A 21884-nucleotide genomic window follows, 5' to 3' on the forward strand; every position below is an offset into this window, starting at 1 on the left:
AGAACAAGGGGAGGGGTTCTGAGGAGCAACAGTCTCCTCCCCACAAGACCCCCAGCTGATCCAGCAGGGCTTGGATTGTCACTGGGGGCTGTACAGCACCCGAAACAGGAGGCTCTGGCCTACTGCACTCCTCCTGGGACCACACCACAGGTAGGTCCCCTGACACCACCCACCCACACCCACACCAAACCACCATAATAACCATCATCCCCATAATAACCATCATCATCATCATCCCCATTATAACCATAATAACCATCATCACCATAATAACCACCATCATCATCATAACCATAATAACTATCAACACCATAATAACCATCAACACCATAACCATCACCACCATAATAACCATCAACACCATAACCATCATCACCATAATAACCATCATCACCATAATAACCATCATCATCATCGCCATAATAACCATCAACACCATAATAAACATCCCCACCACCATAATAACCATCAACACCATGCTTTTTTTGGGCAATAATCACTGATATGGCTTTCATGTCTGTTGATGAAAATGCCTTTTTTTGTTACAAATGTAACCAGAACCATTAACAATGCACATCCAATGATAATGATCAACTTGTTGAGGCAGGCATTCCAGAACATTAACACAGATCTCATCAACACTCTCTGAAGCGCAAGACCACGTGCTAGTGAGTAGCCAGCTAAATTTCATCTATTTGCTTGCTAACAAGGTAGGACAGTTTAACTGTTCTGAACACACCCTCCTGTCTGTCTCCAACTGTTTGAACAACAGCCTGTTCACAATTAAATGAATTCGATATATCGCCCAGCCCTAATAGAAACAGTTAAAAAGCATCTATAAAAAGTGGACTCACGTTTTTCCCTATAACGCTCACAAGCTACACAAGAGTCATTAGAAGGCAAGGGGTTATTCTACATAGATGATAGGAAATCCCAGGACATAGTGTCTATAATACTGTAATTGGTTATTCTACATAGATGATAGGAAATCCCAGGACAGTGTCTATAATACTGTAATTGGTTATTCTACATAGATGATAGGAAATCCCAGGACATAGTGTCTATAATACTGTAATTGGTTATTCTACATAGATGATAGGGAATCCCAGGACATAGTGTCTATAATACTGTAATTGGTTCTTCTACATAGATGATAGGAAATCCCAGGACATAGTGTCTATAATACTGTAAGGGGTTCTTCTACATAGATGATAGGAAATCCCAGGACATCATGTCTATAATACTGTAATTGTTTATTCTACATAGATGATAGGAAATCCCAGGACATAGTGTCTATAATAATGTAAGTGTCACGCCCTGACCTTAGAGCTTTTTATGTGTCTATTTTGGTTTGGTCAGGGTGTGATTTGGGTGGGCATTCTATGTTCTTTTGTTTTTGTATTTTGGCCGGGTATGGTTCTCAATCAGGGACAGCTGTCTATCGTTGTCTCTGATTGGGAACCATACTTAGGTAGCTTTTTCCCACATGGTTTTTGTGGGTAGTTCATTTCTGTTTAGTGTTATTCTCTTTGTCGTTTTTGTTATAGCGTTCAGTGTCAATAAAAAGCATGAACACTTACCGCGCTGCGCTTTGGTCCGATGATTCCTCTTCCTCTTCTTCAGACAACGAATACCGTTACTGTAAGGGGTTCTTCTACATAGATAATAGGAAATCCCAGGACATAGTGTCTATAATACTGTAAGGGGTTATTCTACATAGATGATAGGAAATCCCAGGACATAGTGTCTATAATTCTGTAGGGGTTCTTCATATATAATAGTGGACATAGTGTCTATAATACTGTAAGGGGTTCTTCTACATAGATAATAGGAAATCCCAGGACATAGTGTCTATAATACTGTAAGGGGTTATTCAACATAGATCAAAGGAAATCCCAGGACATAGTGTCTATAATACTGTAAGTAATAAGCTCACATAGTTGCTGTTACAACCTCCAAACTCCACACAGTTGTCCCTGATAAGTTGGATATTCATTTCCCAGTGAGCAAACCATTTCTTTATTTCTAGCATTCATATAAATTCATTATCAGGTTTTTGTTTTGGCTGACATTTTTTTATTTACAATTTTCAATAGAACTCATCATTGCAATTGTTTATGTCAAATAGTTTTGTGTTCTACTTGTAGCGCTGGTTGTCCTGAAAAGGACACGGTAAAACACTTCAATGTGAGGCTAAATATAAGGGCTGGACATGCAGATCAATGAACGTCAGAGAAATAAATAGCTGATTTTTGCTGGGGTCTCAGGACTGATGGGGTTTATTTTAGAAGGTTCTCACATTGATGTCAAACTACCTCTTTTTCAAGGGAGAATTAGCCAAGAGTGCAGCTGCAGTAAAACATATACAAACACATTATACAGAGCAGCATTATCATAGGATTCAAGTCTTAAACATTCAGTATCATTTGACAATAAAGAAGTAAGGGGGAACTCACTCAAACTGATTCTCCAGCACCCTGACAGAGAAGTAGACACAGTTGTGCATATTTCTGTAGTAACCTCTTTCCAGGACATCTGCATAGATCAAATATAACTCAAGGGTCAGCAAAGTCCTATTTCCACCAATAAAACATTATATAAACTGACCTAAAAGAGAAAGAATATTACACAATACCTACACAAATAAAATGTGAATTACACAAAACATACTAATTATCTTACTTTTATCAGATCAACCACAATGGTTTTTTTTTATCATGCTTTTCCCTCTCCATCCACTTCACACCTCTATACTGATTAGTAGGCCTGTGAAGGAATCTCCACCTCTCACCTGACTTCTCTATACTTAGATCTTCCTCCTCTTCCTCTGTGATGGATGGTGTTCTAGACGTCAGCAGCTGTAGCACAAAGAAAAGCTCCAGGAACACATTGGGAACCAGATTTTCTGTCAGAAACAGATAGACCAAACACAACATTAGAATCTTCCCCAGAATGATACAATACACAACAGTACTAAAATCACACTACATGCACAGTACTTCTACTAAGGCACTTAAAATCTAACTACCAAAAGTAGATTTGCAAAAGCACAAAAACATATCTGGGGTAATCCAGTTCAGAGGCTGACTTTGGAGGGGTCCATTACCCCCTCAGGGGTCCCCCCCTACAGGTCATGCAGGTGCAGTAGAGGTCATTCAGAAGGTCCAGTTCAGAGGTCACGGTGACTTTGGAGGGGTCAGGACATTACCCCCCTCAGGGGTCATTTTGGAGCCCCCCCCTACAGGTCATTGCAGTAGAGGTCATTCAGGGCAGTTCAGATTAAGACAGCTTTTGGAGCTTTGCATTCAGAAGGTAAAAAAAAAAAATACCCCCCTCAGGGTCATTGAGATTTTCCATGGAGCATGAATTTAGTCCAGGACAAGGCTTACTCCGTGTCTGGGAAACCTGTCCTCGGAGAAGTAAAACATATAGTCTGGATAAAAGAAAAAGAGTGTTATAATGGTGACTGGGCCTCCTTGAAACCTTTGACTGCAGTGGCCTAAATGAGGATCACACAGGGTGTTTCTTGGTAGTCTTAAACAAATCTACTTTGAAACAAAAAGTACCCACCTCACACACATGGCTACGGCTTAAAAAAGGAAGACACCTGTACCATGTCAGATTTAGCGTTGAAATGTATTACATTTTGAGTTTGCATCCCAATATTACATTTCATATACATCACAGAAGACTTCAATTTAACAAAGGTGTTTTTACATAAACACCAGATTTTTTTAATTAAAAAAAAGAAAAAAAAGAATGAAGAGTATTGATAACATTCCAGTCGTGAGGTCAAAGTGGGCACTTTCGGATTATTGACTGCAGCAAAGGGCCACCACACGTACTTCTCTCTCTTTAGCAGTTCTCACTCCTCCTGCAGACAGAGGGGGGCTGCCCACACTGACGTTTAGGGCCCCAGTGACTGCCTCTGGGACTGTGGAGGGCCTGGTGCTGAACGGGGTGGAAGTGAAAGTCTTAGGTCTGGAGTGAGGCCGCTCTGCACTGACTGGGGTTGGGTTGATCCTCCGTGATGGTTCTGTCTGCAGTCTACTGGAGAGAGAACAGTATGTTATGTACATTGTTTTGGTTGAGCTGATACAAGTAAGATTTTATCAGCAATTCACAGGTGAGACAAAAATGAGTCTCAGCATCACTCCGTTACTGTAGAATTGCCCAATAGTATAAAACTCACGGTGGTGAGGCGTGCAACGTTCCCAGAGGTGGGAAGTCTTCCAGGTTGTTTTAGTTGAGCTGGAACAGCGTTGGGTCCCCTATCTTATTACCTCCTCCTTCCCACCACCATCGGATCTCCCTGGACCTCCTTCTCAGTCTGGAACCCACCACCCTGCCTCCCCTGCCCATCTTGGCGCTCCTCCTGCGGCTGCTGATGAACCCCCGGTCTGGGACTGTGTTGGTGCTGAAGTTCTGGAGGGGACAGCATGAAATTCCCCAGACTTGCTCTCTGAGCAGGGTGATGCTCTGAGGGAGTGGCCCTGGAGGTGGAGGCTGGAGCTTATCTCCAGGCTGAACTGAAGGAGGGACTACTGAAAGCACTGACCCACTTAGGCTGAAGCCACTCAGGTAGTGTGACCAAGTATATACTGGTGAGGGCAGAGCTGCTCTGCTCACGCAGGAACAAACTCCTGTCTTTCAATCTTCAGTAACTTAGGCCATGCCAAAGTGTCACTGCCTTGTTGTACCAGATAACAGTATGATAAATGTATGAGAACATGCATGCACACAACAAGCAAGTTTTCAAGTGATTCAAGTTGTAAACATGTCAAGAATATCTAGCTACATGGTGTTAGCTAATAACTAGCTAGCCATGTCTTGAAGTGGACATCGTTAGCTAGCAAGCAGCAAACGTTGACAGCTGTCTAGCTGGGCTTGACAATGTCGAGGCAATCATTTCCTTTCCTTAAAGAAATAGCTATGATGCTGACCTGATTTGCAGCATTCTGAAGTTGATAGGACAACTAGCGAGTTGTCAGCTGACTGACTAGCAAGCTGCCTGCTTGGACTTGGGGCAGGCAGGTGTTGTGCCGAAAATCTCCCCTCTGCCAGAATTATCCCCTTCTTCGCGTTCTTCATTGCTGTGACTTACTTGCTAGTTGAGATTTCTGCTCTTCACTCCGTTGTCAGTTTAGCCTACATTTTTGCCTGCAGTTTTCGGTTTGGCTATTTGACCCCCCTATCATTTTTATTTGACCCCCCCTATCATTGTTTTAAATTATTCATAATACAAAAATCTACTTACATTGCTACATCTATATGTCTAACAAAACAAAACAGGTTTAAACAAGAAAATACTCAAACACACAAAAAATATAAATAAAATAATAAAAACAATTTTAGTGCAATTGTATTCATTGAACATATCGAATTATAATGATTCAGGAAGATGTTATTCTTGTTGTTATTTACTAGGGTTAATGTCTTGACAAGATAATAAAAAATTAAAATAAATGTAATTTTGGTATAGAATTTTTTAATTTTTGTTTGTGTATAAAGTATTTGGCAACAAGAATTTTTAAAAATCACAATAATTTCAATGGACTTGTTATCATTGCAATAGTAACATATATCTTTCATGTCAAAAACATGAGTATTGTTCATAATGGTAAATAAATATTTTGCAAGATTTTCCCAAAATTCTGACACAAATTTACATTCAAAGAACAAGTGAGACAGATTCTCACATTTTTCACAGAAAACACAGATATCATCAATATCCACAAATGTGGATATCATAGAATTACATGGATATATCTTATATAAAGTTTTAACGCGCACTTCCTTAACTTTGTTTGGTATACAATTTTTGAAAGGACTTAACCATGCATTTTTCCAGACAATGTCAGGAATAAGCATGTTCCAGAAATGTTTTCCTCTCGTGTAAATTGGTTTTGTGAATGAAGAATTTGTCTTATATATTTATTACAACAAGATTTCTCAAGTAAGCCCACGCCTTCCAATCTGAGTTCTGGATACATTTTGTAATCATTACCAAAGCTAAGATGAGTTTTTATTAGTGTAGTTAGACCACTGGGAAGGCTTTGATCACAGAAATAAACTCTCTGAAATGTATTGGAAACTCTTTCAATGCTCTAAATGGTTCATATGTGAGAATATTACCCTTGTTGTCAAAAACATCAAGAACAAAGTCAATATTCCTCTCATGCCAGCTGGGGTAGAACAATGACTTATTCCTTATAGTTATGTCTGAATTATTCCACAAAAGAGCTTTATGAGGAGAAAAATTGTGTAGGAAACATGTTTTCCAGGCCATTAAAACTTGTTGGTGAAACCTAGCCAATTTAGCAGGTCATCTTTCAGGAATATAATTACATTTCAGTAAAAATTGAAGACCTCCCAAATTATTAAATAAATTATTTGGAATTAAATACCATATTGAATCAGTATTGATCAAACATCTTTTCAACCAGTTGATCTAGAAAGTGTTATTTATTTCAACAAAATCCAACACTTCCAGACCGCCTTCAGCTCTTTTATTAGAAAGGACTGACTTTTTAATGTTTGTGAGACTTTATTTTTCCAGATGAAGTCAAGAAAGGTCTTATTGATCTCTTTACAAGTAGAAGGATTTACACAAAGATAATGAGGGGTACACAAAACGAGACAGTCCCTCTGCCTTGGACAGAAGTACTCTCCCAAGTATAGAAAGATTTCTTTGTAGCCAATTATTAAATATATTTTTGTTTTTCTTAATTTTAGGAGAGAAATTCAAATGTCTGACTGAGTGTTTTTTTGTTGTTGAATTTTACCCCTTTTTCTCCCCAATTTCGTGGTATCCAATTGTTACTATAGCAGCTACTATCTTGTCTCATCGCTACAACTCCCGTACGGCTCGGGAGAGACGAAGGTTGAAAGTCATGCGTCCTCCGATACACAACCCAACCAAGCCGCACTGCTTCTTAACACAGCGCGCATCAAACCCGGAAGCCAGCAGCACCAATGTGTCAGAGGAAACACCGTGCACCTGGCAACCTTGGTTAGCGTGCACTGCGCGAACCCAGAGTCTCTGGTGGTACAGCTGGCGCTGCAGTACAGCGCCCTTAACCACTGCGCCACCCGGGAGGCCCTTGATGAAGGCGGTGAATGCGATATGTAAAGCTCTGACGAAGGCTGTGAGGTCGATATGTAAAGCTTATTAAAGAGCAGTGATACTATCAAGAGCAGTGTGCGGGTTCCTTATTTTTTCTCATTTTATTCAACTGTTACCATGACACTGCAAAAAAGATAGCTCAGATGTGCGAGTGCCTTTCGAATTTTGAGTGTAAACAGAACTCAAATCGAACCTGTTCAAATATCATCTACTTGTCACTAGACCACTTCTCAAATAAAATAAATAAGTCAAGTGTATTATTTTCTGCATGCTGAATGAGTATTTTATTTATAACCAGTTTATAAAAATAAAATACAAAATCATTTTAAATGAACTGAAGAAAACAAACACTGTACAAGGCATAGATATGGTATGAACGATCAAATAAACATAAATAATTACAGTTATGTACAATGTAGATCTTCCCCTTGTTACAGTCTGTCCTTCTGGCTGTACACATATTTCTAAACCGTTGCAGCACAGGACTAAAACGTGAACCATTTCAAGAAATATCGAACACTGAAGTCACACAGGCAACAATGAGCATCCATACACCCAATATATCAATTTGTTGATGTTGTTTTTAGCTGTTTAGCCTATTGTCCCCAAACCTCCAACAACACAGTATCTGTGGCCTGGCCATGAATGAGTACAATCATTGGAGCACAGATACAGGCATGCTGTGACAGCTTCGTGGCACCTGTACAATCCCACTACCATGTCACCAGTGACAAATCAAAATCTCAGTCAGGAAAGTAACAATATACCACTTGGTTTGTGCAATAATAACTAATGGATTGATTATTGGCATCACTGTTTATTCCTTTAACTCTTTGTCTTTACTGAAGCAATAAGTGATGGTTCATCAAGATGATCTTTGAAATTAATACTTTTCACTTTTTACAGTTATATATTAAAAAGTTGCAGTTAGTTAGCTTATGGAAGTACCGAATATAGCCTAGAATTGAAAAGATATCACAATACTGCTTGGTGTGGTACTATGTGGATGTTTACATCACAATCTCTGGATGTAAAAACAGACCTTTATCATACAACCAAGAGGAATTTAAAACCCTTAGAACACTCAACCTCGGTTGATTCCAGAATCCAGACACAGCTCACTGGTCAAATTGTTACTGACGTTGAAGTCACGCATTCTGTCCAGTTAATGGACAACTTGATTGGGCCAAACGAGCCAATAAGAACAGAGCTGCCAACAGAAAGCAAAGCAATCTATCTGATGCTAATTTGCTGGAGAAATAGTTCCCACAGATCTATAAAGGCAGAACACACACACACCCACACATGCATAATGACGACAGACACACACACACAGCTGCTAATCTTTTTATCTTATCCCGATTGCCTCGTCACTTTTACCCCTACCTACATGTACATATTACCTCAGTTACTTCGTACCCCTGCACATTGACTCTGTACTGGTACTCCTTGTATTGTTATTTTATTGTGTTACTATTCCCTTTTTATTTTGCTAATTATTCTTACTTTTTGACTGCATTGTTGGGAAATGGCTCGTAAATAAGCATTTCACAGTAAAGTCTACACCTGTTGTATTCGGCGCATGTGACAAATAACATTTGATTTGAACACACCTGTCAAAGAGGGAAAGGGAGAACCCTATACAGCCTATGGGAGGAACCTGACGGTAGGTTGGGGCTAAGCAGTGGAGTGATCCTCAGCACAGAGTAGACAGACAGACACAGTTCAGTTATCCCTTGCTTTACACACAGCCAGGGGAAGAGAAGAGAAAACACATGATTAAGGCGACTGACTGAACACCGTCTGTGTCGGCCTCTCAAACAATACATTAGCTGCTCTGTGAGAAAGAGGGGGCGTTCCAGGCTGCCAACACATTGCTCTGTGAGAAAGAGGGGGCGTTCCAGGCTGCCAACACATTGCTCTGTGAGACAGAGAGGGAGTTCCAGGCTGCCAACACATTGCTCTGTGAGAAAGAGGGGGCGTTCCAGGCTGCCTGCATGTTGCTCTGTGAGACAGAGAGGGTGTTCCACGCTGCCTACATGTTGCTCTGTGAGACAGAGAGGGTGTTCCACGCTGCCTACATGTTGCTCTGTGAGACAGAGAGGGCGTTCCAGGCTGCCTACATGTTGCTCTGTGAGACAGAGGGGGCGTTCCAGGCTCCCTACATGTTGCTCTGTGAGAGGTTGCCTACACTTTGCACAGATCATTAAGTAATTGATGGGGTTCCTGCAATGTTAAACACTACTCTCTTTCACATCTTTCACAATCTTAGTTCAATCAGATCTGTATCAACATGTCTGTAATGTAAACAACCTGGAATGCCACCAGACTGTAGGCAGGTACCAATAGCATCTACCACAATGGACCGAGTAAAACAATTCACTTGACATACAGTAGATCATTATAGTTCATCTCATACTGCAGAATTACAGTAGATTATGGTTGTATGATAAAAGTACTTTAGATTAAGGCAATTATTTTCCTCTACACGTTATTCATACTATGCATGTGTCACATGATAATAAGCCAATCAGACCATACTATATGCATGTGTCACATCATGATAATAAGCCAATCAGACCATACTATATGCATGTGTCACATCATGATAATAAGCCAATCAGACCATACTATGCATGTGTCACATCATGATAATAAGCCAATCAGACCATACTATATGCATGTGTCACATCATGATAATAAGCCAATCAGACCATACTATGCATGTGTCACATCATGATAATAAGCCAATCAGACCATACTATATGCATGTGTCACATCATGATAATAAGCCAATCAGACAGATGTAAAATAAATACAGAAGTTTTTTTTTATCAGTAATGAGTCAGTACAGTAGTCCTAAGATGTGAGCATTGGAGAACTAGGAAACCAGACCAATGCTGTGGGTCAAGTGGGACGATAAGAGTGAACGAGATCTTGAGACGAAAGGGAAATCTAAGCAAATTAAATATTCCAACCAAAATACATGTGGTACTACCCAACAAACATAAGTCCCTTTCAGACAATCACAGTGCATTATGGGAACTGGTATGCTGCTTACTTCACTGATTGGTTGATTGTTTTAGTTAGTTATGTCACAGTGTATTACAAGCAGAGGGGTGGGGAGAGGTAGCCTGCGTATCACTGTTTCTGCTATCATACCACTCCTTGTCATGCCAATGCTTGACAATGACACAGAGTACAAAGAGTGGAATGTCAGCACAAAACTGGTTCTGGATTTCAGGCTAAGGGAGAGGGTGTAGTAGGTAGAACCAAGGTTAGGCGAGGGAGGTTTTAAATGAGTGTTCATTGAATCTTTATGAAGTAAAGAAAATGGGGTCAGTATTCAAACAATACATGAACTGTTTGAAATAATAGTGCACAAAACATGTCATTACAAAGCAAAGACAACATTCTTCTTCGCATGTTTTTTATCCTTTGGAAGTTTGAAACATTGATTTGGTATAGGATATTTATATGACATAAATCAGTGTTTCCCAACTCCAGTCCTCCAGTACCCACAACAGTACGCATTTCTATTGTAGCACTGGACAAGCACACCTGATTCAACTTGTCAACTAATCACCAAGCCCTCGATTAACTAAATCAGGTGTGTTTGTCCGGGGCTACAACAACGTGTGCTGTTGGGGGTACTGGAGGAGGGAAACTGACATAAATAGTATGATATTATTTGACATAAATGTTGGACCTGTCCTAAACTTTATACAATACAGGATATCTACGTTTTAGTTTAAAACATTTCCTTTTTTTAATATCATAAATAACAATGATCGTTCTTCAAATATTGTCTGAATAAATCAAATAAAAACATTAACTTGGCTTCCTTTTCCTTGTAGTGAATAAGACTGCTACAATCACATGATTAGGACTGTCTGTCTGTAGTGAATAAGACTGCTACAATCACATGATGAGGACTGTCTGTCTGTAGTGAATAAGACTGCTACAATCACATGATGAGGATTGTCTGTCTGTAGTGAATAAGACTGCTACAATCACATGATGAGGACTGTCTGTCTGTAGTGAATAAGACTGCTACAATCACACGATGAGGACTGTCTGTCTGTAGTGAATAAGACTGCTACAATCACATGATGAAGACTGTCTGTCTGTAGTGAATAAGACTGCTACAATCACACGATGAGGACTGTCTGTCTGTAGTGAATAAGACTGCTACAATCACATGATGAAGACTGTCTGTCTGTAGTGAATAAGACTGCTACAATCACATGATGAGGACGGTCTGTCTTTGCAGCTGGCACAAATTAGTCTTATTAGACTCCTTGAATAAAAATGAGAAACATACTTTGCAGTGAAACCAGAAGCTGCTCAAAGTGCCAAGGCAAGGCACACATTATACATGAATGATAATAATAACTTAGTATTCACCACTAGTGTAGTAATGAGTACCATAAGTGTTATCAGCAGGCATCCTAATTCTCCTCAGCAGGCATCCCAATTCTCCTCAGCAGGCATCCCAATTCTCCTCAGCAGGCATCCCAATTCTCCTCAGCAGGCATCCCAATTCTCCTCAGCAGGCATCCCAATTCTCCTCAGCAGGCATCCCAATTCTCCTCAGCAGGCATCCCAATTCTCCTCAGCAGGCATCCCAATCCTCCTCAGCAGGCATCCCAATCCTCCTCAGCAGGCATCCCAATGCACCCCCCCACCCCGTATCCATATATTTAAATGAATTGGATGGTTGTAAGCATGGGCAAGGTTAGGGAGGGTTGCCATAATATCTCTTACACCATTAATTTCCTATTAAGTCCAGGGAGGAAGGGTAGAGAATTGGGACACAAAGTCAGACTCCATTCTGAAGAGGAGCATACAAAGGGAATCATGGCCCAGTAACTAGTGTTCAATCACACATTTAGTTTGCCATTTAGATTCCCCAGATCAGTCAACACATTAGGCACAAGTACGTGTGTGAGCACACACACATTTAGTTTGCCATTTAGATTCCCCAGATCAGTCAACACATTAGGCACAAGTACGTGTGTGAGCACACACACATTTAGTTTGCCATTTAGATTCCCCAGATCAGTCAACACATTAGGCACAAGTACGTGTGTGAGCACACACACATTTAGTTTGCCATTTAGATTCCCCAGATCAGTCAACACATTAGGCACAAGTACGTGTGTGAGCACACACACATTTAGTTTGCCATTTAGATTCCCCAGATCAGTCAACACATTAGGCACAAGTACGTGTGTGAGCACACACACATTTTATATGATTGTTTTAAAGGAAGGATCACTTCCTTCTCAAAAGACTGATCACTTCTATCATTGATCAATTGATTGCTTTAAATGCCTTTGAAATAAATGACACTCACTGTACATCTGAAGTCAGAGAGAGAGAGAGAGAGAGAGAGAGAGAGAGAGAGAGTGAGAGAGAGAGAGAGGGGGGGACACATCAATCGATGATGTCATCAGTTAGTGTGTACCTGGTGTGACATGTGTGTCAAGATGTAAATAAATAGGTTCTGTAGATAGTGTACATTTCTCTGGAGCTTCATGGCCATAAATGTAGACTTGCTATACCTTGCACTCCCCAGGTCAGTACAGAGGAAACAGAATAGACTGAGTCTATATTCAATTGAGTGATGAATAAATGAGTGCTCATCCACTGACTGACCTAGGGTATTCTGAATGAGGGCTAAGTGTGTTCACTTCACTGATGATATGAGGGAAAACACCCCACAAGAACACCAACATCTTATACATAGCATAATGCACATAGATCCTTTTCGCATTAGGTATGAACTATTAAAGTGGGCATATGAATTAGGGACTAAACAATGACCAAATAGTTGGAATTAGAGAAGAAAGTGTGAAGGAGGAGGGGGGGACAGGGGAGGAGAGGGGAGGAGAGGGGGGGACATTATGTTCAGTATTCTCTGACAGAAGCCTCAGGTCTTCATTGATCCAGAGCAGGATCGTTTGGTCTGCATCAACATCCTGATCCCACCCTCTGATGTGGCAATGACACTGACTCCCAGGCCATACTCGTAAAGCCTCTCACAATAAGACTACTGATCTAGGATCAGTCTGACCTTTTAGGTCATAATGAATACGATTGTACATGTAATCTTATTCATTATTACCTAAAAGGCCAAACTGGTCCTAGATCAGCAGTCCTACTCTGAGACACTTGAATAAACGGGCCCAGGGGTTTCTATGGGTCAGGCTAGGACCAGGGCCAGAGCAGTGACCCACTATCTGCTGCTCAGCTTGCTGGAGCACTTCTTCTCTCTCTCCTCGCGGCTGCAGGCTTTCCACTTGAGGGCGTGGTGGTGGTGGGGTGGGAGCCGGTGCGGGCCTGGCGGCAGCAGCAAATCTCCTGATGGTGGGGGTAGGAGCGCCGGGGAGGAGGGGGGGACCCAGAGAAGCTGGGAGGAGAACAGGAGCGACCGAAACAAACCCCTCTGCCTCGCTCTCCCCCGCGGTGTTCGTGGCGAGAGGGGGAGGAGGAGACAGAGCGCTGTAGAGAGGAACAGCTGCGTGGTGAGGCACTGGAGCTCCGGTGGTGATGGTGGTGGGGGGAGCTGGTCAGGCTACACATGCCCATCCGGGAGCCTACAAGCTGGGCTGAGGAGTGGCCGTGGTGGGGGGAACCGCAGGCAGATCCACCACCCTGACCATGGTGCATCAGCTGGGACAGACAGGTCAGGAGGTCTGAGTCCCTTGTGCTGCCCGCTCGGATCCGATAACGCTTCAGTCTTGGGTGGAGGAAGGGGGTGAGGTTTTGGGAAGATGGAGAATGAGTTTAGAACTTTAGATATAACTTTAACATGTAGATGAATGTAATTCAGTTAATGATAGTAGAGGCTCATCCCAGATCTGTTGGTGCTGTCTTGCCAACCCCAAACATTGGCATGACAATGAACATAGGAGTTGGCAAGGCTGCACAAACAGACTCGGAACCAGGTTACCATGATAGGTGAGATAAACCTGTCATTAAAGCTAATCATGAAGAGTCCTATTACCTGCTCTCCGCTGCAAGCCGACTGGGTGGTCTCCCCGGGGGTGGGCGTGGAAGGTACTGTGCAGCACTCTCCTGCTCTGGGGCCAGGTTGGTAGGGTTAAAAGGGCGTGGGATCTTGCTCTTACGGAACAGGGGGCTGGAAGAGGAGGAGAGGGAGGGGGCGTCATTCCCCTGGCAGTCAGAGCGCGAGCCCAGGAACGACTCATCGTCCTTCTCAGAGTGGTCTGAGGCGGTGGACAGCTGGTCCCCGTGGGGGAGCGAGGCCACCACGGGGCCGCGGTGGGAGATAGAGGGGGCTGGGTGGTGGCCTCCTCCCTGATGGTGGGGGGCTTTCTTCTGGAGTAGCTTCTCCATGGCAGAGCCAGGGGTGGGGAGAAGGTCCAGCAGGACGGGGATACGGCTCAGCCTGCGGGAGGGGTCCTTACGGGGGCTGGGTGGCGGAGAGGGGGTGGTCAGAGCTGGGGTTTGGTCAGTGGTCTCCACCCCATCTGCCCTGTCAGGCTGGGGTTGGTCACTCTCAGGGTCTTTGAGATCTGGAAAGGCTCCACTGCCACTGACGTCTCCCTGGCCGTTAGCTGGGGGAGAGAGATGGCCGTTTACTAGGCCTAACAGTGGGCTGTGGGGGGAGTGAGGAGAATTAGAACGCGGAGAATGAGGAGAACGGGGGGAGCGAGGAGAATTAGAACGTAGAGAATGAGGAGAACGGGGGAGCGAGGGGAATTAGAACGTGGAGAATGAGGAGAACGGGGGGAGCGAGGGGAATTAGAACGTGGAGAACGAGGAGAACGGGGGAGCGAGGAGAACGGGGGTAGTGAGAACGAGGAGAACGGGGGAGCGAGGAGAACGGGGGTAGTGAGGAGGATGGGGAGAGGTAGGAGAACAGGGGGAGCGAGGAGAACGGGGGAACGAGGGGAGCGAGGGGGGAGAAGGAGGGGGAGCGAGGAGAATGGGGGGAGCGAGGAGAGGACGCTCGGCTTGGCACAGGACTGTGAGCTTTGGTGTAGGTCTGGGTGTCTCGTCCGTTGATCAGGGTATCTGCCAGGAGGTCATCCAGGCTGGTGGGGCTGCCGGGCTGGCTAGGGGTGTGGCTAGGGGTGGGCAGGATGTAGATGTCAGTGGTAGCAGTAATATCCTGGGGCTGCTGGGCCTCAGCTGCTGCATCTTCTCGTCTCTCCAGCTGTAGGCCCTGTGGAGCACAGTCTGAGCCAGACGGGGACTGCTGAGCTGTCAGCTAAAGAGAGAGGGGAAAGGGAGAAAAAGGGAGCGAAGGGTGGGGGAAGCAGAAAGACACAGAGAGAGAGAAGGGGGAGAGAGAGATAAAGAAAGAGAGAGAGAGAGACAGAGAGAGAAAGAGAAAGAGAAAGAGAGAGAGAGAGGAGAGAGGAAGAGAGGAGAGCGAGAGAGAGAGAGAGAGAGAGAGAGAGAGGGCAGGTTAACAAATAAATAGAGTCAAATTATTGCATTGTAAGAGATCATGTGAAAATATTGAATGGAGATCATAACATGATCATAACATGTCACAGCATCATCAAGGCAATGTCAGTCAAGCTGTTAGTTGATATCAAAAAAGCGCAACAAGACAGACCTGGGTCAAATCTATCATCTGTTTGATTTAGCTTGGACTTTTGGGACTATGCCATTGTGCCTGGAATGCTTACTCAAGCACCACTCACGTATTTAACCCAGATCTGCAACAACAACAAAAACATTCACTCAACTAATCAGGGGCTTACAAAAGAGACAGGAAGTCAGGGTCCGTAAAAAAGCAGTTCAGGTTGAGTAAAAAAGAGAGAACAGAACAGGAGGAAATGAAATAACAACAGACAAAAGTCCCTGTCTTGCAATGAAGAAAAGTGGAATTGCAATTTCATTCACGCTCTGAATTGACTGAATTGAAAAGGAATTGTAAAGGAAATGACCCTAACTATTCCCCTGACATCAGGACACATGGATCTGAGCATGCTTTGTCTGTAGCACAATGGCCTGCTCTTCTCTGGAGAAAGCAGCCTGCCGGACGACAACACAACAACACAACAATTCAACACAATAACAACCATAACAACAACAACCCAACAAAACACAGCACAACTAACACACTAGCAGCAAAAGGAAACAAAAAGAACAACCAAATTATTTTAAAAAGACAGTAAGTATCTAATAGTGGAGGGCATTAGGTAGGCGGTGTGTTATGGTTAAGATAGAGACGTCTGATTAGTTCGTGGCCCAGGGGTGGATTATCAATCACCTGCTGGAGTTGGGCGCGTGTGATGCGTATAACGGAAGGGAACTTGCTGCTGGCAGCGCCCGCCGGAATAGCGGGCAGTTTCCTGCGCCCGGAGGGTGATTGGTTACGGGCGGAACCGAGGCCGGGGTGAGGAGGTGGCGGTAGGGAGGCGTGGTAGGAGGAAGAGGAGGTGGGATGGAGGAGGTACTGGTTGTGGTGGTCGGCTGAGTAGCTGCGACTCATCCCAGGGGGGTCCCTCTGGTGCAGGGGGTCCGACAGGGTGGTGAGGAGGGTCTGGGTGTGCGGGCTTGGGGAACGCAGGAGCAAGGGACTGGACATCCTGGCCAACACCTCCTCAGACAGAGATGGAGGAGAGGTAGGGAGCTAAGAGAGGTGATGAGAGGTAAAGTCGGGAGGGAGGACGGAGCAGGAAGAGGTAAAGTCGGGGAGGGAGGACGGAGCAGGAAGAGGTAAAGTTGTGGAGAGAGGACGGAGCAGGAAGAGGTAAAGTTGTGGAGAGAGGACGGAGCAGCAAGAGGTAAAGTTGTAAGAAGAGAGGACGGAGCAGGAAGAGGTAAAGTTGTGGAGAGAGGACGGAGCAGGAAGAGGTAAAGTTGTAAGAAGAGAGGACGGAGCAGGAAGAGGTAAAGTTGTAAGAAGAGAGGACGGAGCAGGAAGAGGTAAAGTTGTAAGAAGAAAGGACGGAGCAGGAAGAGGTAAAGTTGTAAGAAGAGAGGACAGAGCAGGAAGAGGTAAAGTCGGGGAGAGGACGGAGCAGGAAGAGGTAAAGTTGTGGAGAGAGGACGGAGTAGGAAGAGGTAAAGTTGTAAGAAGAGAGGACGGAGCAGGAAGAGGTAAAGTCGGGGAGGGAGGACGGAGCAGGAAGAGGTAAAGTTGTAAGAAGAGAGGACGGAGCAGGAAGAGGTAAAGTCGGGAGGGAGGACGGAGCAGGAAGAGGTAAAGTCGGAGAGGGAGGACGGAGCAGGAAGAGGTAAAGTTGTAAGAAGAGAGGACGGAGCAGGAAGAGGTAAAGTCGGGAGGGAGGACGGAGCAGGAAGAGGTAAAGTCGGGAAGGGAGGACGGAGCAGGAAGAGGTAAAGTCGGGAGGGAGGACGGAGCAGGAAGAGGTAAAGTCGGGGAGGGAGGACAGAGCAGGAAGAGGTAAAGTTGTAAGAAGGGAGGACGGAGCAGGAAGGGGTAAAGTCGGGGAGAGGATGGAGCAGGAAGAGGTAAAGTTGTAAGAAGGGAGGACGGAGCAGGAAGAGGTAAAGTCGGGGAGAGGAGGGAGCAGGAAGAGGTAAAGTCGGGGAGAGGACGGAGCAGGAAGAGGTAAAGTTGCAAGAAGGGAGGACGGAGCAGGAAGAGGTAAAGTCGGGGAGAGGACGGAGCAGGAAGAGGTAAAGTTGGGGAGGGAGGACGGAGCAGGAAGAGGTAAAGTCGGGGAGAGGACGGAGTGGGATGGCGGAGGAACAGTGTGAGAAAGGGGTGGATAGGAGTGGGGGTGAGAGAGGGGGAGGAGTAAAGCATATATTTAGAACTTAAAAGGAGCGGCTGTAGAGGTGGGAGGAATTCTGAGATCTCAAAAGTCTCCTTAGAGGAATCACTATCTCTTTCTTCAAACAGCACCTTTTGATAAAGGGTCAACCCAGAAAAAAAACTAAACATAGCAAATGAAAGTTGCAAATAATGCAAAACCATTGTCTGAGAAGTTTCCATCATTTTATCAAGCTCACACAAGCAAAGAAACAAGCTCACAGACATAAGTGATCACGATCACATTTTACTTTAAACTACAGTAAGATGCTACTGATGATCCAGATGGATGAAGTATCCTACTGTGTCTAGTTCTGTGTTAAGGTGAAGTATCCTACTGTGTCTAGTTCTGTGTTAAGGTGTAATATCTTACTGTGTCTAGTTCTGTGTTAAGGTGAAGTATCCTACTGTGTCTAGTTCTGTGTTAAGGTGAAGTATCCCACTGTGTCTAGTTCTGTGTTAAGGTGTAGTATCCCACTGTGTCTAGTTCTGTGTTAAGGTGTAGTATCCCACTGTGTCTAGTTCTGTGTTAAGGTGTAGTATCCTACTGTGTCTAGTTCTGTGTTAAGGTGTAGTATCCTACTGTGTCTAGTTCTGTGTTAAGGTGTAGTATCCTACTGTGTACATTGCATGATATGTCTTGACCTGCGTGAGCTGTGTTATGGTGAAATGTAGTGAGGTACTGTATGTAATATTGGAGTGTTTTACAGTTAGGTATGTAACGGTGACATGTTTTACAGTGAGGTATGTAATACCAAAGTGTTTTACAGTGAGGTATGCAATAGTGATGTGTTTTACAGTGAGGAATGTATTGGTTACATTTTTACAGTGAGGTATGTAATAGTGAAGTGTTTTACAGTGAGGTATGTAACGGTGACATGTTTTACAGTGAGGTATGTAATACCAAAGTGTTTTACAGTGAGGTATGTAATAGTGAAGTGTTTTACAGTGAGGTATGTAATAGTGAAGTGTTTTACAGTGAGGTATGTCATAGTGACATGTTTTACAGTGAGGAATGTATTGGTTACATGTTTACAGTGAGGTATGTCATAGTGACATGTTTTACAGTGAGGTACGTAATAGTAAAGTGTTTTACAGTGAGGTATGTCATAGTGACATGTTTTACAGTGAGGAATGTATTGGTTACATGTTTACAGCGAGGTATGTAATAGTAAAGTGTTTTACAGTGAGGAATGTATTGGTTACATGTTTACAGCGAGGTATGTCATAGTGACATGTTTTACAGTGAGGTATGTAATAGTGACATGTTTTACAGTGAGGAATGTATTGGTTACATGTTTACAGTGAGGTATGTAATAGTAAAGTGTTTTACAGTGAGGAATGTATTGGTTACATTTTTACAGTGAGGTATGTAATAGTAAAGTGTTTTACAGTGAGGAATGTATTGGTTACATGTTTACAGCGAGGTATGTAATAGTGAAGTGCTTTACAGTGAGGAATGTATTGGTTACATGTTTACAGTGAGGTATGTCATAGTGACATGTTTTACAGTGAGGAATGTATTGGTTACATGTTTACAGTGAGGTATGTAATAGTGAAGTGCTTTACAGTGAGGAATGTATTGGTTACATGTTTACAGTGAGGTATGTTATAGTAAAGTGTTTTACAGTGAGGAATGTATTGGTTACATGTTTACAGTGAGGTATGTAATAGTGAAGTGCTTTACAGTGAGGAATGTATTGGTTACATTTTTACAGTGAGGTATGTAATAGTAAAGTGTTTTACAGTGAGGAATGTATTGGTTACATGTTTACAGTGAGGTATGTATTGGTTACATGTTTACAGCGAGGTATGTCATAGTGAAGTGTTTTACAGTGAGGAATGTATTGGTTACATGTTTACAGCGAGGTATGTCATAGTGACATGTTTTACAGTGAGGAATGTATTGGTTACATGTTTACAGTGAGATATGTCATAGTGACATGTTTTACAGTGAGGAATGTATTGGTTACATGTTTACAGCGAGGTATGTCATAGTGACATGTTTTACAGTGAGGTATGTCATAGTGACATGTTGTACAGTGAGGAATGTATTGGTTACATGTTTACAGTGAGGTATGTAATAGTAAAGTGTTTTACAGTGAGGAATGTATTGGTTACATGTTTACAGCGAGGTATGTAATAGTAAAGTGTTTTACAGTGAGGAATGTATTGGTTACATGTTTACAGTGAGGTATGTAATAGTAAAGTGTTTTACAGTGAGGAATGTATTGGTTACATGTTTACAGTGAGGTATGTCATAGTGACATGTTTTACAGTGAGGAATGTATTGGTTACATGTTTACAGTGAGGTATGTAATAGTAAAGTGTTTTACAGTGAGGAATGTATTGGTTACATGTTTACAGCGAGGTATGTAATAGTAAAGTGTTTTACAGTGAGGTATGTCATAGTGACATGTTTACAGCGAGGTATGTCATAGTGACATGTTTTACAGTGAGGTATGTCATAGTGACATGTTTTACAGTGAGGTATGTCATAGTGACATGTTTTACAGTGAGGTACGTAATAGTGAAGTGCTTTACAGTGAGGTATGTAATAGTAAAGTATTTTACAGTGAGGAATGTAATAGTGAAGTGCTTTACAGTGAGATATGTAATAGTGCCGTGTTTTACAGTGAACTGTGTCATACTAGTCTGTGAGGTCCGTACCTGTGTGAGTGCTCCCTCAGCCAGGGCATCAGCAGGGCTAGAGGGGGTGACGGGGGGCAGGCTTCCCGTAGGTCCCACACTCAGTTCCAGCCTGTCCACCCTGGGGGGTCGTCCGCTGGCGCCTGGATGCCCCTGGAGGTCCCCATCCCTGTGCCCATGGATCTGACCAGGACTGGAGTTCCCCGTGGACCCCTCTCCTGCCCCAAAGGGTACCTCCAGCACCTGCAGCTCCTCTTCTTCCTCCTTGGAGGGGCTGGTCGTAGCTTTATCTCCCATTCCTGTCCCTGGGGACCCGCTGGGCCTCTCCATCATCACCCACTCCCTGGAGTCCACCTTCCCCTGTCCGGAGCTCAGGTTGAGGGCCACGAAGCCTCCGCTGCTGGGGGCCACCTCGCCCTGTTCCAGAGACCTGTGGGAGTGAGGGGAGACGGGTTTGGGTGAACCGCTGGCACCGCCACCGGATAGGAACTCCTCGTCGTTGTGCCAGACTCGGTCAGTGCCACCACGCCCTGGTCCTGTGGCACCTCCAGTGGGTACAGCCAGGCCCTTCTCCTGCTGCTGCCCACAGCCCTCCAGCTGATTCCCTGAGCTGGAGAGACACACCGACCGATTGAACAGGCCAGGCGATGGCAGATTATAACATAGTAGTTAGTGAGGGTGAGGGTTAGCAGAGTTAGCAATATCAGGGTTGAGGTCAATTGCATTGAAATTCAGTCAGTTTAGGAAGTAAACTAATTCATCATTAAAACAAACTTTTAAATGATTGTATAGGAACTTTAGTTCATCTTGATTAATATCCTGAACAGACTGAATTGCAGTAGAATCTAGTCCCTGGTTGTTATGTTAGTGTAGTATGGAAGGAATAGAAGGCCAGGGGGTTAGTGGGGGTACTGACCACGCCTCCATGAACCGTTCAGGACTGGGCTTGGTCTCCAAGGTCAGTCTCCTGTCCAGCTCAAAGCTGTGGATGTTACGGAGCTTCCTGAGGAGAGGACTACCACCATCCTTTCCTGACACCCCCACTATCTCAGAGTGTACCCGGACAGGGGAGCCCAGGCTGAGGTTGGCATACGGGCTCTGGAGACCCCCCTGGTTGTTGCTGTGCTCCTCCTCTGTTGCTGCCTAGTGGGGAGAGAAAGGGGGGATAGACTGATATATGGTTGAACTCAGTCGTCATGGTGTGTGTGTTTCAGGGTTGCCGGCACCGGACGTTTGACCGGCAGCATTTGAATTTACTGGACATTTGAGAAGTGCAACGGGATGCGTCCTTCTTACTGAATCCTGATGCGCAGTTTGGAGATGTTAGAATGACTGTCCACA

General features: G+C 43.9%; 1 protein-coding gene across 1 annotated transcript in view; it reads right to left on the bottom strand.

Moving 5' to 3' along the window:
- Positions 1-7383: 7383 nt before the first annotated feature.
- The window catches only part of LOC115119870 (tau-tubulin kinase 2-like), a 47012-nt gene continuing 32511 nt past the window's right edge, over positions 7384-21884 (bottom strand). Inside the window, 8 exon segments of the mRNA XM_065025811.1 lie at positions 7384-13457; positions 13460-13871; positions 14139-14742; positions 15019-15074; positions 15076-15368; positions 16383-16745; positions 20565-21153; positions 21460-21686. Coding sequence (XP_064881883.1) covers positions 13368-13457; positions 13460-13871; positions 14139-14742; positions 15019-15074; positions 15076-15368; positions 16383-16745; positions 20565-21153; positions 21460-21686 — 2634 coding nt within the window. The 3' untranslated portion in view covers positions 7384-13367.

Source organism: Oncorhynchus nerka, linkage group LG12 (genome assembly GCF_034236695.1).
Source record: "Oncorhynchus nerka isolate Pitt River linkage group LG12, Oner_Uvic_2.0, whole genome shotgun sequence".
Lineage (NCBI taxonomy): Eukaryota > Metazoa > Chordata > Actinopteri > Salmoniformes > Salmonidae > Oncorhynchus > Oncorhynchus nerka.